We start from the raw sequence: 13,384 nt of genomic DNA on the forward strand, positions 1-13,384 counted from the left end.
TCCTTTTCTGACAGACAGGCCTATGAACGGAATACTGCGCTGGAAGTCACAAAAACCAGCATTTAGTCTAGACTGACCTGTACAATGGCCATTGGGTACCATTGCACCTTCTGCTCTAAGGATGAAGTGAAAGCTAAATCTGGAGATCAACTTACTAGTATAAGAGGGCTCTTCAACTGTTGACTGTTATAGGCCAAAACTACAAACTGAAATCAATTACAAGTGATACCTAGTTTGAGGGTAGGGCAGAGAACATACCCAGTGAGAATCTGTGTGAAACAATACTGGGAACATTGGGAGGAAAAACACAAGACACACCATGAGAGAAGTTGGTAATGCAGCTCTCAATGAAAGTCACTCTGCCCCGCCAACAACCCATTTATTTATTATGAGTTTTTACAAATGAATTTCCACCTCACCCTTTAATACATGTACTTCTAAGGGAGGCAATAAAAACCAGTAAAAATGAAACTATAAGAAGTCTACAGAACATAACTACAATGCAGCGTCTAGTAGGTGCTGAGAATATTTTCTTTCACAAATTAGTTTCTATTTATAGCACACAAGCAAAATGGAACAAGCAGTTTCGAAAATATTCACTTGCAATAAATTTGGGCGCCTAACCACCCGTACCTTCTGTCGTTTCATCAACTTCTTGGAAGACACAGTCTGTCACTGTCAAGCTGCAAATATCGTCATCGGGCTCCAAGTCAGGAGTGTTTAAAAGACTGTCAGCCACGTCCATCACAACACCAGCCGTTGCCTCACACAAGCTTTTGGCCGAAAGCAGAGCAAACACATTGGATAACACATCATATTCTGGATGTCCTGGCATTTGCTTGGCCAGCAAAGGGAAATACCTGAGGGAAAGGCAACAAACAGGCAGGAAAATACTGATGTAGCAATATCTAACTCTAGCAAAATGACTAGTGACAACATTAGAATGAAGCTCCCAACAGGTAAGGCATAAGTCAGTGATCCAGAAAAAGGATCCAGCAGACTCTCCTCATGTTCAAAAGCTGGGGAGTGGGGAGTAGAGATGCCCCTTTCACAAGTTTGAAGTAATGTTCCATAAGGTCACAGTAGGAACCAAAGCAGGTGAAACTCCAGAATTGTCCTTGTTATGTTTCTCTTACGTTCCTACAACTCCCAGCCTTTTTCTTCTTCTTCACTGTTCAGAGTCTCAAAAATTGTCAAAAGGAGGAGGACAACAACAACAACAACAGGTGGAGGTGAATATTTCAGGGCCTGAAACATTTGCAGAGAACATGCCCCTTGCCCCATTCCAAGTCAGCCCTAATGCTAACTTGAAAATGAAAATGTCAAGAGGATACCGTCATCAATTTACCAGGATATAAATTGTGTTAAATGAACAAGATGTGTGCTTATCACTGTACCTGTGTATATGGTCCCTATAAACCACCAACATAAACTTTAGATTAAAAGTGCAGCTGACTTATATATACACACATAGATACATAGATACACACACACCTGAGTAGCAGTATAGTAAAGTTATACCACGATCCATTGTTTCATTAAGAAGAAAGTAATTTACCTGGGGCTTCTGCTCCATATGTGAATGATTTTGAGTAAGAGAGTAGGAGAATATTGGCTCTCAGAGGCCAACCTGAGGATCTGAGGGAACAAAACAGGAGAAAATAAAATCGGGGCAAAATATTGAGGTCGTCTTGGTAGAGATGTTTGCAAAAGAAGAAGCATTAGTATACTCACGATTTGCTTCTGAAGGAACAATTTACTGTTTGCATTTATCTTCCTTTCACCACAACACTAAGAGCTAAGCCAGGTATTTCTGCCTCCACTAACATCAAGAACAAAACTGCTAATGATGAGTGGAGCCATGAATGTTGCTGTTATGGCTTCTCTACACCCACCACAGCTAAGGCAGTCTAGCATTAAAGGGACCATCTCCAAGTACCTGAGACAGGTAGACTAGTGAAGAAAGGTTATAGTCTGAAGGAACCATCATTTTTTCCTGTTACATACTTAGAGGTGAGCCACACATGCTCACAAGAGACTTCTTCCTAGTTTTATCTAAAAAGAAGTACCCAATATTTGCTTTATGTTTCATTATCTTTGTGAGGCTTGACCAAAGAGTTACTGCAGTGTAGATGGGTGACCGCTTCCACGACCTTAAGACTGTTGTGGCATGAGAGGGCTCCTGTCATGCATGGCAGATCTGTTCCCACTCCCTTGGACCTCAGGCAGTAGGTCTAGCTGTTGTGGCATGCACACTGCCACAGTATGGTAACAGAGAGAGAGAGAGACGAGTGGCGGGTGCCACTCAGTGACACAGTTTCTCCCAACAAAGATGTGGCATTGACTTAGGAACATGTATATCTCACCCAACAAAATTGAAACTTTACATTTGTCAACTATAAACATGACGTCACATTCAAGTTTTGTGGAGATGATATAGACAAAAGCCTTTAGATTCAATAAAACTCGTGCTGTTTATGAAAGGACAAACCCAGTTTACATTGTACTTGGATTAAATTTACATACTTCTGGACTGTAGCTTGAGTGGATACACTGAATAATAATAATAATAATAATAATAATAATAATAATAATAATAATAATAATAATAATAATTTATACCCTGCCCACCTGGCTGGGTTTTCCCAGCCACTCTAATAAAATTAGATATTTTGTTCCTAGCATGCCCTCTGTGCTTTGACCCAAATACCACTTTCACTCCAAAGCAAGTCATTTGTGCAGTTTGGAAGATGCTAGAGGACACTTGAGACATGTGCCTAAGTAAAGGAAAGCAAGCAACTCTCCACCTTCACGCTGCCCTTACCTGGGGCCAAACCACCGCATGAAAAACTGCATCAATCTCTTCCACACTAAAGTTGTACGTTTTGAAGTCAGAGAAAAAGTCTGCTATAAGTTTAAGTCCAAGCCGCCTCAAATTTTTCAGTGGGTTAATTAATTTGAGTTGAATCTGCAAAACAAATCATAACAATCCTGTGAGGGTCTTTTTTCTTCTTCTTCTTAAGCAAAACATTTAAGATGTTTAAAAGATTTAAAAGACTAGTTACTGAATGTGTTTAAAAAGATGTTTAAAAGATTTAAAAGACTAGTTACTGAATGTGTCCTCTGAACTGCAAGCAGTACCCATATGTCTGCATTGCCTCTGTCCGAGTTACACTAATGCTGCATGTCTCTGGAGTATTAATGTAAATTTATATAAAGAACTTTAATCCAAAGTTAGGGCCAGCCCGAAAGCTAGGCGGTGTGAGATAGCTGCCTCAGGCAGCAGGTGCTGAAAGTGGAGACCACCATGAGTACGAATGTAAGATTCAACAGCCAGCCTGGCTAGTTTCTCTATGTGAAATCTGCATGGCGAGGAAGGATCATAACCTCAAGTGGCAATTTGTTAGCCAGCCCTGTGTCCACAAGAAAAAAAAATCTACCCCAAATGAGAACTGTAGGAAATAGTAACCCCACACCTCCATTTATAACTATACAAAGTTAACATTTAACACAGACAGCAGTATTAGTAGGCAATAAATGACTAATGTGCTTTGAAAAAGACCCAGTAGAATATAAATGAGGCTCTTAATTGGCATTTATTTCCTCACTAGATAATGAAGTGTTAAATTAAGTTTAACAAATGGCAACGCTGAAAAAAATATTTGTGAAGCCTGGAGTTACTGAATTACAGCTTTTCGTCTCAAGAGTTAGTGAATAACTTCATGTGCAAAACTAATTACCATGAACTTCAGCAACACTGCTGTCAAAATGATTGCTTTGAGCTCAGTCTGAAAGTCTGCATGTCCATGGAGCACAATATTGTACATCAGATCTTGCACTGTGACTTTTCTGGGTGTTGCTCTTTTTGAACTTCCTGGCTACAGTAAGAGGCAATGGCGGACTTGCAAGTCACATTAAGCCAAACTATAGTCTGATGTGAAAAAGCAACATGCAGGTGCACATTACTCAAAAATTTCCATGGTAATCCTTTCCCACTCCTGCTGCCATCATGCTGTGGCTGAAATAAACCAGAGTTTGGCTTGTTGCAGTGGCCAAACCCAGGCTCATGGTATGTTTCTCTATAAAGAAGCAACACATATTAAGCCCAAAATAAACCTTGGTTACAAACCACAAGCCCAGCTTCAAATGACACAAGCCAAACTCCAGCTTGTTTTGTACACAACAGGGCAGCAGCAGGAGCAGTGAAGGAGAACTGGAATTTTATACCTCTCTCCTCAATTGCATTTAAGGACAAATGAAATCCTTTCATATTCTTTTAGTTTGGAGGTAAAATACAGGATTGCCCTCTCTCTCATGAATATTTGATTTATATTTGGAACCACCGGTATGGGCAACTGGAACAGAATAGGGCAATTTATGGTTTCGTTTACGAGCAAGTGGAATTTAAATTAGCTTTACATGCAGATTATTTATTACTCTTAACTAGTATTTATGTCAGAATTAATAACAACTGATAGAATTTTAAGGTATACAATTAATTGGTTAAAATCTGCATTAATGCCAGTGGACGTCAAAGCATAAAAGACTAAGCATGGTCAGAGAAAATTGTCCATGAGGAACTCTCCTTGGTCCTGAAATGAGCAACGTGCCTTGCTCTATCATGCCCCATGGGCTTCTCATCAGAAACAGAACAGAACGTATACACAGGAGCAAATTTCTCACCTTTTCCCGTTCCTGAAGAATGTGGGATACTGTTGCCATCATGCAAAGTAAAATCTGCAAAATCTCGGGCAGGTACTGGCTGATCAGATGCCCCATGTTTTTCAGTACTACTTCCAGGCTGTTGAAAAGGCTATGCTGCCGACCCAGAGGCAAGACTCGAGATAAATCGAGTTCTTCCAGTGCTTGGAGCACTGCAGAGAGGCAATCTCCTAATAAAAGCAAAAAGGAGAAGTGGGGTGGGTGGGAGGTGGCAACAATAGTATCATCTTGGTAATAACGCTACAGAGATTGAAGGTACTGTTCAGTTTGGTAGGTGCATTTCAAGATGGACTATCCCACTCCTAAAGATACAGAAATTAGCAAATCAATAATGCCTAGGCTTCTGTTGCAATGCTATACCCAATTTTAAGAACCAAATTCTAGGGAAAAGCAGCAGAAGCAACATATGGTTTAGAGGGCAAAAATTGGAATGACCCCTTAATGGATGTGTTTTGCCCTTGGGAGCTAAATCCCACTAAACATAGTGCTGCTTACACTCAAGTAAGCATTTAGAGTATTGCACTTTAAGAGATTTTTGGTTTTCACAAACAAGATGAAGAACTAATGTTCCCCACTATTACTAAATGTAAAAATAGGGTAACAAGGAATGTTCAGTGGCAAAAAAACACACTTAAGACAAAAGAGATCACAGTTCAATGTAATGCAGACTCTATATGTAAAAGGTAAAGGTAAAGGACCCCTGGACAGTTAAGTCCAGTCAAAGGTGACTATAGGGTTGCAGCGCTCATCTCACTTTCAGGCCGAGGGAGCTGGTGTTTGTCCACAGACAGCTTCACTAAACTGTTCTGGTGCAATGGAACACCGTGATGAAAACCAGAGCGCACAGAAACGCCGTTTACCTTCTCACTGCAGCAGTACCTATTTATCTACTTGCACTAGTGTGCTTTTGAACTCCTAGGCTGGCAGAAGCTGAGACGGAGCAAAGCGAACTCATCCCATTGCAAAGATTTGAACCGGATTAAAACATTCTCAAGAAGCATCCAAAACAAATATTGCAAATAAATCAGCTGCCCGAGGAATCATCTCCCAATTTCCCCCTTAATTTTCCAATCAAAATCAGCAATCCATTCTCCTTAAAACTCTCAATCCAACTCTCAAAGCTGCTTCATTATCACGCATGATGCCCAGATACATGGTTTTAACACTGAAGCAAGTTAGACATGCAACAAAACACTGTATTTTACAGTTCAGGCTATAAGCTACGAAGAAGCAACAAAATATTGCAGTGTATCGTCACCTAGCGTACTCCTTTACTATTGGGCCCTTCCTAGCTTCAATCCTGTTGGGCTCTTACTAGCCACGTTCGCCATTAGATAAAAGGTTTCTCATGTACAAGCCATACCATTGCCAAAGTGCTTCACAGGCTCAAATAGTAGATCCAGGAACATCCTAATCTCTTCAGGCAGTGAGCCAGCAAGGAATCTCAAAACAATAGCCATGCGTGTCCCAGCGGCTGACTTCCCCTGTGTTTTGCTTCCAGTTTTATTTCTCATCCGTCCATACAGAATCCTTCCAATACCAAAAATAAAGTTATTATTATTTTCACAGGTTACCAGCCTGCATACAGAAGACTTGGTCCATTGGACCTGTTGACCTTTTCTTTTCTTACATAGAAAAGAACTATTACACAGACTTAGAGAATGCTTCCAAGTTGCCAGAATTGCAATCATAATTTTAGCTGCAAAGTGAGAGCTATCATAACCCACACACTCCCGCCATTTCATTTTGATTTTTGCCTGTCCTACCCTCCCAGCAACCCTGTGAGGTAAGTGAAACCAGCTGGTGATGACTGGCCCAAGGCTACCCAATGAACTTCATGACAGACTTGGTATTTGAATCCAGACCTCCCTAGCCCTAGTTCGGGATACCACTTTGGCTCCCAACCAAGATAATTACTGATGCAATTTCCCAGTGACTTGATTGGAAACTTTCTTAACCATTTGGAAGAACTCCAATGAATAAGGACTCACTTAACTTACAGAAAACAGTTTTCCACACACACAAAAAAGTGGCTTAAGTAACCCATAGAGTATTTGGAATTCACAGTGAAACCTGAGAAGCAGGTCAAAAAATCCAACCATCTTCCTGTTGAAGTAGGCCCATACATTGTCATATTTCATTTGTAAAGACCCATAAGGAACCTATACAGACTTGATTTCTAAGTTAATATACAGAAGCGCCTTAACCTCATTAGAACAGGAACAAGATCTGGCCGGTGCAGTGCCTTTACTGTGGTGTTTTCTTCAGAAATGCTGAAATGAACTATTTCTTCCTTAAAGCTCTTGTCTTCCAGCAGCCGTTCCAAGTTCTCTCTGTAAGTAGATAATGTAAGATAAGAAAAAGATTCTCTACGCAATATCTTAGAAAACAAAGGCACAGATCCTAGAAACAAATTATGTTTATGCTTGGCGAAGAGAGCGCCTGTCAAGAACATGCATGTGTGAACACTTAGGCACCATTTGCTCTGGCCATGATATATTCTTCCTATATGATGGCTGAAGCAAAACAAACAGCCAAATCAAACTGAGGATGCAATCTAGTAAGAGTTCCTCCACCAACTGAAGGCATCCATTAACGCAACAGGGACGGAAAGAATTCCCAGCAACTCCTCCCCTGCCCTTCTTGCATCACTCTGTCTCCCCACCAGCTCCAGAGGATTGAGGAACCCCTGGAGCAGAATTTGGGGAGCTAAGAGGGAGGAGCTAATGTCTTCCATCAGCAGAGCAATATCCACTGAATCCCACCCATAGAACTACTTACCGGTATGGCAGTAAGTGTGGATGCTTGTAAGTCATGATACAGTCAAGAGCTACTTTTTGCACACTCTGGTCTTGATGAGACAGCAGCTGAAGAGAATGTTTTAGAAGAAATAAGTCAGAAGAAAGCACACATAGGCCCAGATTCCAACTTATATTGCTTTAGTAAATCCCCTCTCCCCATAGGCTTTTATTTTTCTGAGATTTATCTTGTGCCCAGTCACACTTCATCCCTTTGGCTGGCCTGACAAAGAGGAACAGGACAGGAGAGAGGTAAACAAAGCTGCCTGCAGTCATTTGCCTTAATTTTGCAAGATGCTTAAGAGGTTTATTCTACAATCAAGCAGTATGTAATATTTGTGGAATAAATAAATAATTAAATACATGATTATTGTGGAGCAGCCCCTCCACAAACACAGTGAAAATTTCAGAAGCCCTGGCCTTACACAGAGATACTAAACAGAACACAATTTCCACTAATCCTTAACATTGTCCATCATTCCAATTGTAGGAATTTAACTCTGTTAAAAAGCTTAAGAAACTCATTTATTCAGAATTTTTCAAGAACAACAACAGAAAGACAGTTTAGTAGCAAACATTGGTGCAGGTTAATCAGGGATGACGTCCACAAAACCACATTGGCAAACTTAACTGCTTCAAAAGATAACATATATTTTGCACAAGCATGCAAAAGGGATAAATAGCAAGTTCTACCAAAACATTTTGAAATTGGCATGGTCCTTGCAGGACAACAACTACACACACATCTAAACAAAATTAAAAAGAAGCTCAGAAGTTTCACCTGAGTGTATATTTCATTCAATTTTGCTTCTAAATACAATGCACGTGGATTTGAAAATTGGGCAAACAGTTGCAAGTGGGTGATGAGCTGTCTGAAAAACAAATTGGAACACAGAAGTTAACAGCAGAAAGCAATCGTTCTGAGTCATCATTAAAAAATTTGATTTTCGGTAATGATTTAAAAGAAAAAGAAGTAAGTCTACTGAAGCATGTTCAAAGGCTGTTGAAAGCTAATAAAAACCAGGGTTTTCAACACAAGTGTATCACTCAGAAGCTCATCTTCCCTTTGCTGAAAGGAGGAAGAGGAGAATTTGGGAGAAGTTGTTATAAGTCATCCTAGTGATAAAAAGTAGGCAGAATTGATCCAAATCCCCAGCTTCTAGCCATTCACAAATTGACTCAGCTTCTCATACTATCCTCACCTGATGATCTTTATTTCTTCACGCATCACAATAAACCATGGTTTGCAGCTTACCATGGTTTACCATGATCAAGCAATATGGTTGTGTACACCACCAATCTTTCCTGCTTCACTCATCCCCTGGCACAAGAGGAACAACTAGGAAACCACTGTTAAGCTTGGCCTCCTGTTACATCCAAGTACATGGCAACTTCCAGTTAGCCTTAAACCATGGCTTGTTGCTGACATGGATTGTGGCCAGTCCCAGGTTCAGATGGAATGTAAAGTCAAGCTAAATTGTGGCTTCCTGGTTAATTTCTTCTGCTCCCACCAAAGGAGGAGTGGAACAGGACCTATTAGAGTGTGTGCAACAGTGTAAAACCATGAGCCAGAAATCATGCTTATCATGATGAGTGAACACAGCCTGAATCTAAAGAATATGCACATCATAGAAAAATTGTTATGTTTATAATAATGCTATGGCTGCATACATTTGCTCTGCAACTGCAGCACAACCTTTAGAGCTAAATAGCAGCAAGTTAATTATGAAGACTTACTACTTGTGAGGCCGTTACTTTGTGTAACAGGCCATTTTCTCAAGGATAGAACAGCCCCTCAAGAATACAGGAGTTGGTTGTCTCTGTCATAAACCTGCCACAATCTATGTGCACCAGAAAGTAAAGAATTTATGCTCTAAAGTTAAACAACAGTGGAAGGACACTGACAGAGAAATGACCCTGGGGTCAACCTTCACTAAAGATTCATTAACAGTTGGCCCATAAATCTTTTACTTCTTGAGTTACTGATATAGGTATTTTAAAAATTCCATTGAGGAACAAGAATTTTTGAGGCTGAAGTTCTGTCACAATCAAGAACAGCATTACACACACACACACACACACACACACACACACACCTCTCAATCCTGGCCTACAATTCTCAACAGAAAATCATAGAATCGAAGAATTGTAGTGTTGGAAGTGACCCTAGGAATCATCTAGTCCAACCCCCTGCAATGCAGGAATTTGCAGCTATCCCATACGGGGATCAAACCTGCAACCTTGGTGTTATCAGCACCATGCTCTAAGCCAGTGTTTCCCAACCTTGTGCCTCCAGATGTTTTTGGCCTACAACTCCCATCATCCCTAGCTAGCAAGACCAGTGGTCAGGGATGATGGGAGTTGTAGGCCAAAAACATCTGGAGGCACAAGGTTGGGAAACACTGCTCTAAGCAACAAATGCAGAATTTTAGCACTACAGCAATGACCAGCCAGAACCAACCATGATTTGCGATCTTTCCATCACTGAAAGAGCTTTTGTTCTTTGTTTCATAGCGTGATTAGTATGTTCTCTTGTTACATAAGAGGTGGGGATCTTTTTATAGTTTGTGGGCCATATTATGGAGCTGTTTGAAAGCCCTCTGGAAGCAGCCTTGGACTTCCCCTTTCAACCTTCAATTTTTGATGGGCCATTCATAGGGGAGCAAGAACCACAAGTCAAATTACATTCAAAAGTGGTGTTCTTCACCTTACACGTACACTATGTAGAAGAATATAAGTTTCACCACCCCAGCCCTCCTCTTCCCAACCTGATCTTCTCCAATATTTGTGGGACAGAAAGTTTTCCTTCCCTGTAATTAAGTAAAGCTTACTTTGACGCAGCTCTTTTAGTCTTCTTTTTTGGCATCTCTTCCATCACTGGCTCTTCAGAAGTCTCCTTCTCTTCCTCATTCTCATTCTCATCCTTCTCATCATCTTTCATGGTTGTTGCATCTCCTTCCATGGTGAGGTCTTGTTTTACACTGCTACCGCTTTTCTTTCTAAGGTCTTGTGCTGGAGCTACTAGTGAATCTGCAGGATAGTATTCGTTGCTGTAAAAAGAAAAGCAAGAAAACAAAAAAGGGATGGGCTAGAACAGGGGTCAGCAATCTAAGGCCCATGGGCCAGAAGCGGCCCGTGGAGGTAGTTTGACTGGCCCATGAACTGAGTTGCCCGCTCGCGCGCTGCGCTAAACTGGCACAGCATGGCACAGGGATTCGCTTCTTCAGTGCTGGAAATCGCATCTGCGCACATGCAGATGCTGAAAATCACGGGCATGCTCGCTCACACACACGCACAATCCGGCCCACAGAGAGATCTCCGCAGGACCGATCCAGCCCAGGCAAGATAAACCTTGCCACCCCCTGGGCTAGAACTCCTGCAGCCTGTTTCTAGATAGGCCTTCCTGCCTGTTGCTTCTCTCTTTTCGATTTATTCAAATGCCTTGGTAAAAATATATATTTCATGTTGTGATTACCTCACACGTCCCTCTCCTTAAGTCTCCACACAGGCTCCCTGTTATTTTATGCCCCAACCTCAAGCTCCTACTGCTTATATTTAATACTGACATTTAGCTACCTTTATAGCCTCTTTCCAGAAGTTGTTTGCCTGGTGGCGCAGAGCTACAGTGTTTATTTTACAGATGGTGTGTTGCTGCCACTCGCCCACTGACCTCTCACCATCATGTCTTCCATTAAGTGGTAGCAAAACACCTGTTGGGGAGCTAGTGTTGCAGCTCCTCCCAACCAGTTAGGCCCTGTTTGTTTCTCTGTCTGTCTCTCATCAACTCATGGAAGTTACTAGAACCTTCTATTTTCTGTTGTTCTATTCTTTCCTCTGCCTGGAATGCCCTCCCAAACCACCTCCCTTTTCTCCAACCATTTTTATCTACCAGAAATTATGTGCAGATCATGGCTAGGGCTAAGCTAATTTCTCGCTAAGTTTTGAGAATTATTAGTGTACACACCCACACTCCCATGCACACTCACACAAACGCACATGTCTGCACACAAATATAAAGCGATCCCTGAAGTTGTCTTAAAAATTACACAGGTACTTTCGATAGCATTTAAAACCAGTACTCAAAAATTATTCCCTCTCTGGCCCACCCTCAGTGAAAATACTCACGTAATAAACCTTAAGAGAAGTGGAGAGAGTTCTCTAGACCTGGGCTCCACTCTGTCCGGAAATTTTGACATTGCCTTCCAAAGCAACAGCCTAAAATTCGCGTGATCTGTCCTCTCACTGCAGCATGTCTGACATTTCAGCTGCTCAATATACAAAGTTCTGGCATCTCTTCCATGGATTTCTTCTCCTTGAGCATCCATAATGTCCCACTGATCTTCTTCCAGCTCATTATGTAGCTCTCTCTCTAGAGAAAAAGCAAAAATAAAATTATATTTTATTACTCTTTAGTAATAAAGCTTCTGATCATTTATTAATACAAGGCCTTAAGTTCTATTTACTGTTTTGAAGGCACTGCAGCTAATACAGTACCCCGCTGCTCTTGGAGGGTATGTCATTAAAAAGTGAGAGAACAGATTCCTTAGAAAATGTTCCAACAAGCTGATGCAGCTATAGTTAAGACAAGTGGAGCCTAGGGCTGGGCGATGTTGGGTTTTCAACAACGCAGAGTATCACCAGCCAAACATCGCGGTTTGGCGATATACCATGATGTTTTAAAAAGCTGCATTGGCCCTAGCCGGCAAGATGCCAGGTGAAACTGCAGCAGCTCTTATCGTGGGAGCTGAGGCACTTTCACCCCAGCACCTCATAAGCTGTGGCCCCTTGAGAGACCCACAGCTTTTCACCCCATGTATAAAGCTTGCTGAATGTCTTCAAGCACACATAACATTTGTATAGAGCAGAGGTAGCTATCATGGTCTCCTCCAGGTGCTGTGGGACTACCATCAGCATGGCCAATGGTCAAGGAAGGAGAAGCCTTGCTCCCACCACTGCATGTAGCCTCTCTATGCCTTGAAGTTGGACCAGTGAAAACCACTATTTTCTTTTCTTAGGAAGAACAAAAGCAGCAAAAGGAAGAGAGGAAACAACTTTGAGACACTTGAGCACCTCCTATTCTGGGGCTTAGAATGGAGTGGGAGACGAGAGAGAAAAAAACTCTCCTGAACTGTATGAAGTAAAAAACCCCTAGACTTAGTTCATGAGCAGCTCTGATCTTGGCTGGACTATTATGAAGCCATTAAAGTTGCTTTCTCTTACCAGCATAAATGACGGCCTTTTCCAAATGTTCGAAGTAAACTTTCCAAAACTGTTTGTTTTCCATTTCATTTGCATGAGAGCTAATTTAAAAAAAATAAAGGGAGGGATGTAAAATTGAGCAACTTCAGCCTATAAACTAAAACTACAAATACTACTAGCATAAAGGAAGAAAAATAATAGCAGTCAACTAGGAGTTGGCAAAGAAAGTATACAGCACTGCATTTCTATGCTGGGCATAGACGAGAGAGCTGTTGATGCCTCCTCTGTGCCCAGCATAGAAACCAAAGTACTCCATTACTCCTCTGCCGGCCCACTCACTCCCCAGCATGGAATATCATGCACTACTGCTTGCAGATCTTGGTCAGCTAGGTCTACCAAGATAGTGCATAAAAACAAGGCTGTCCTCTTTGGTTCACTGACACTATTAAGGATCTACAGCTTTCTGATATTAGTTGATAGGGCTTCCTTCTGGTCATGTGAGAATCCAAAAGTGCTTTGCAAAGCAGAAGACTAAATCTTGTAAATCAAGCAGTGGCCCTTCAGATGTTGATAGGCCCCAACTCCCGGCCAGCATAGCCAATGGTCAGGGATGATGGAAGGCCAGAGGTCTCCTATTCCTGTCATAAATATACACTCCTATATGG

The 13,384-nt window shown here is 41.5% G+C and overlaps 1 protein-coding gene across 2 annotated transcripts in view; it reads right to left on the minus strand.

The window, feature by feature from the left end:
- The window catches only part of UTP20 (UTP20 small subunit processome component), a 59,740-nt gene that overhangs the window by 27,599 nt on the left and 18,757 nt on the right, over window positions 1-13,384 (minus strand). For both annotated transcript variants that reach the window (XM_083698511.1, XM_083698510.1), the window contains exons 20-30: window positions 12,741-12,820; window positions 11,646-11,889; window positions 10,352-10,570; window positions 8,302-8,392; window positions 7,504-7,589; window positions 6,930-7,055; window positions 6,086-6,252; window positions 4,684-4,892; window positions 2,825-2,968; window positions 1,559-1,638; window positions 634-860 (exon numbers count right to left, since the gene is read on the minus strand). In XM_083698511.1, coding sequence (XP_083554637.1) covers window positions 634-860; window positions 1,559-1,638; window positions 2,825-2,968; window positions 4,684-4,892; window positions 6,086-6,252; window positions 6,930-7,055; window positions 7,504-7,589; window positions 8,302-8,392; window positions 10,352-10,570; window positions 11,646-11,889; window positions 12,741-12,820 — 1,673 coding nt within the window. The remainder of the gene's footprint in view (window positions 1-633; window positions 861-1,558; window positions 1,639-2,824; window positions 2,969-4,683; window positions 4,893-6,085; window positions 6,253-6,929; window positions 7,056-7,503; window positions 7,590-8,301; window positions 8,393-10,351; window positions 10,571-11,645; window positions 11,890-12,740; window positions 12,821-13,384) is intronic.

Source organism: Podarcis gaigeae (assembly GCF_964106915.1).
Source record: "Podarcis gaigeae genome assembly, chromosome: 10".
In the NCBI taxonomy this organism is placed as follows: domain Eukaryota; kingdom Metazoa; phylum Chordata; class Lepidosauria; order Squamata; family Lacertidae; genus Podarcis; species Podarcis gaigeae.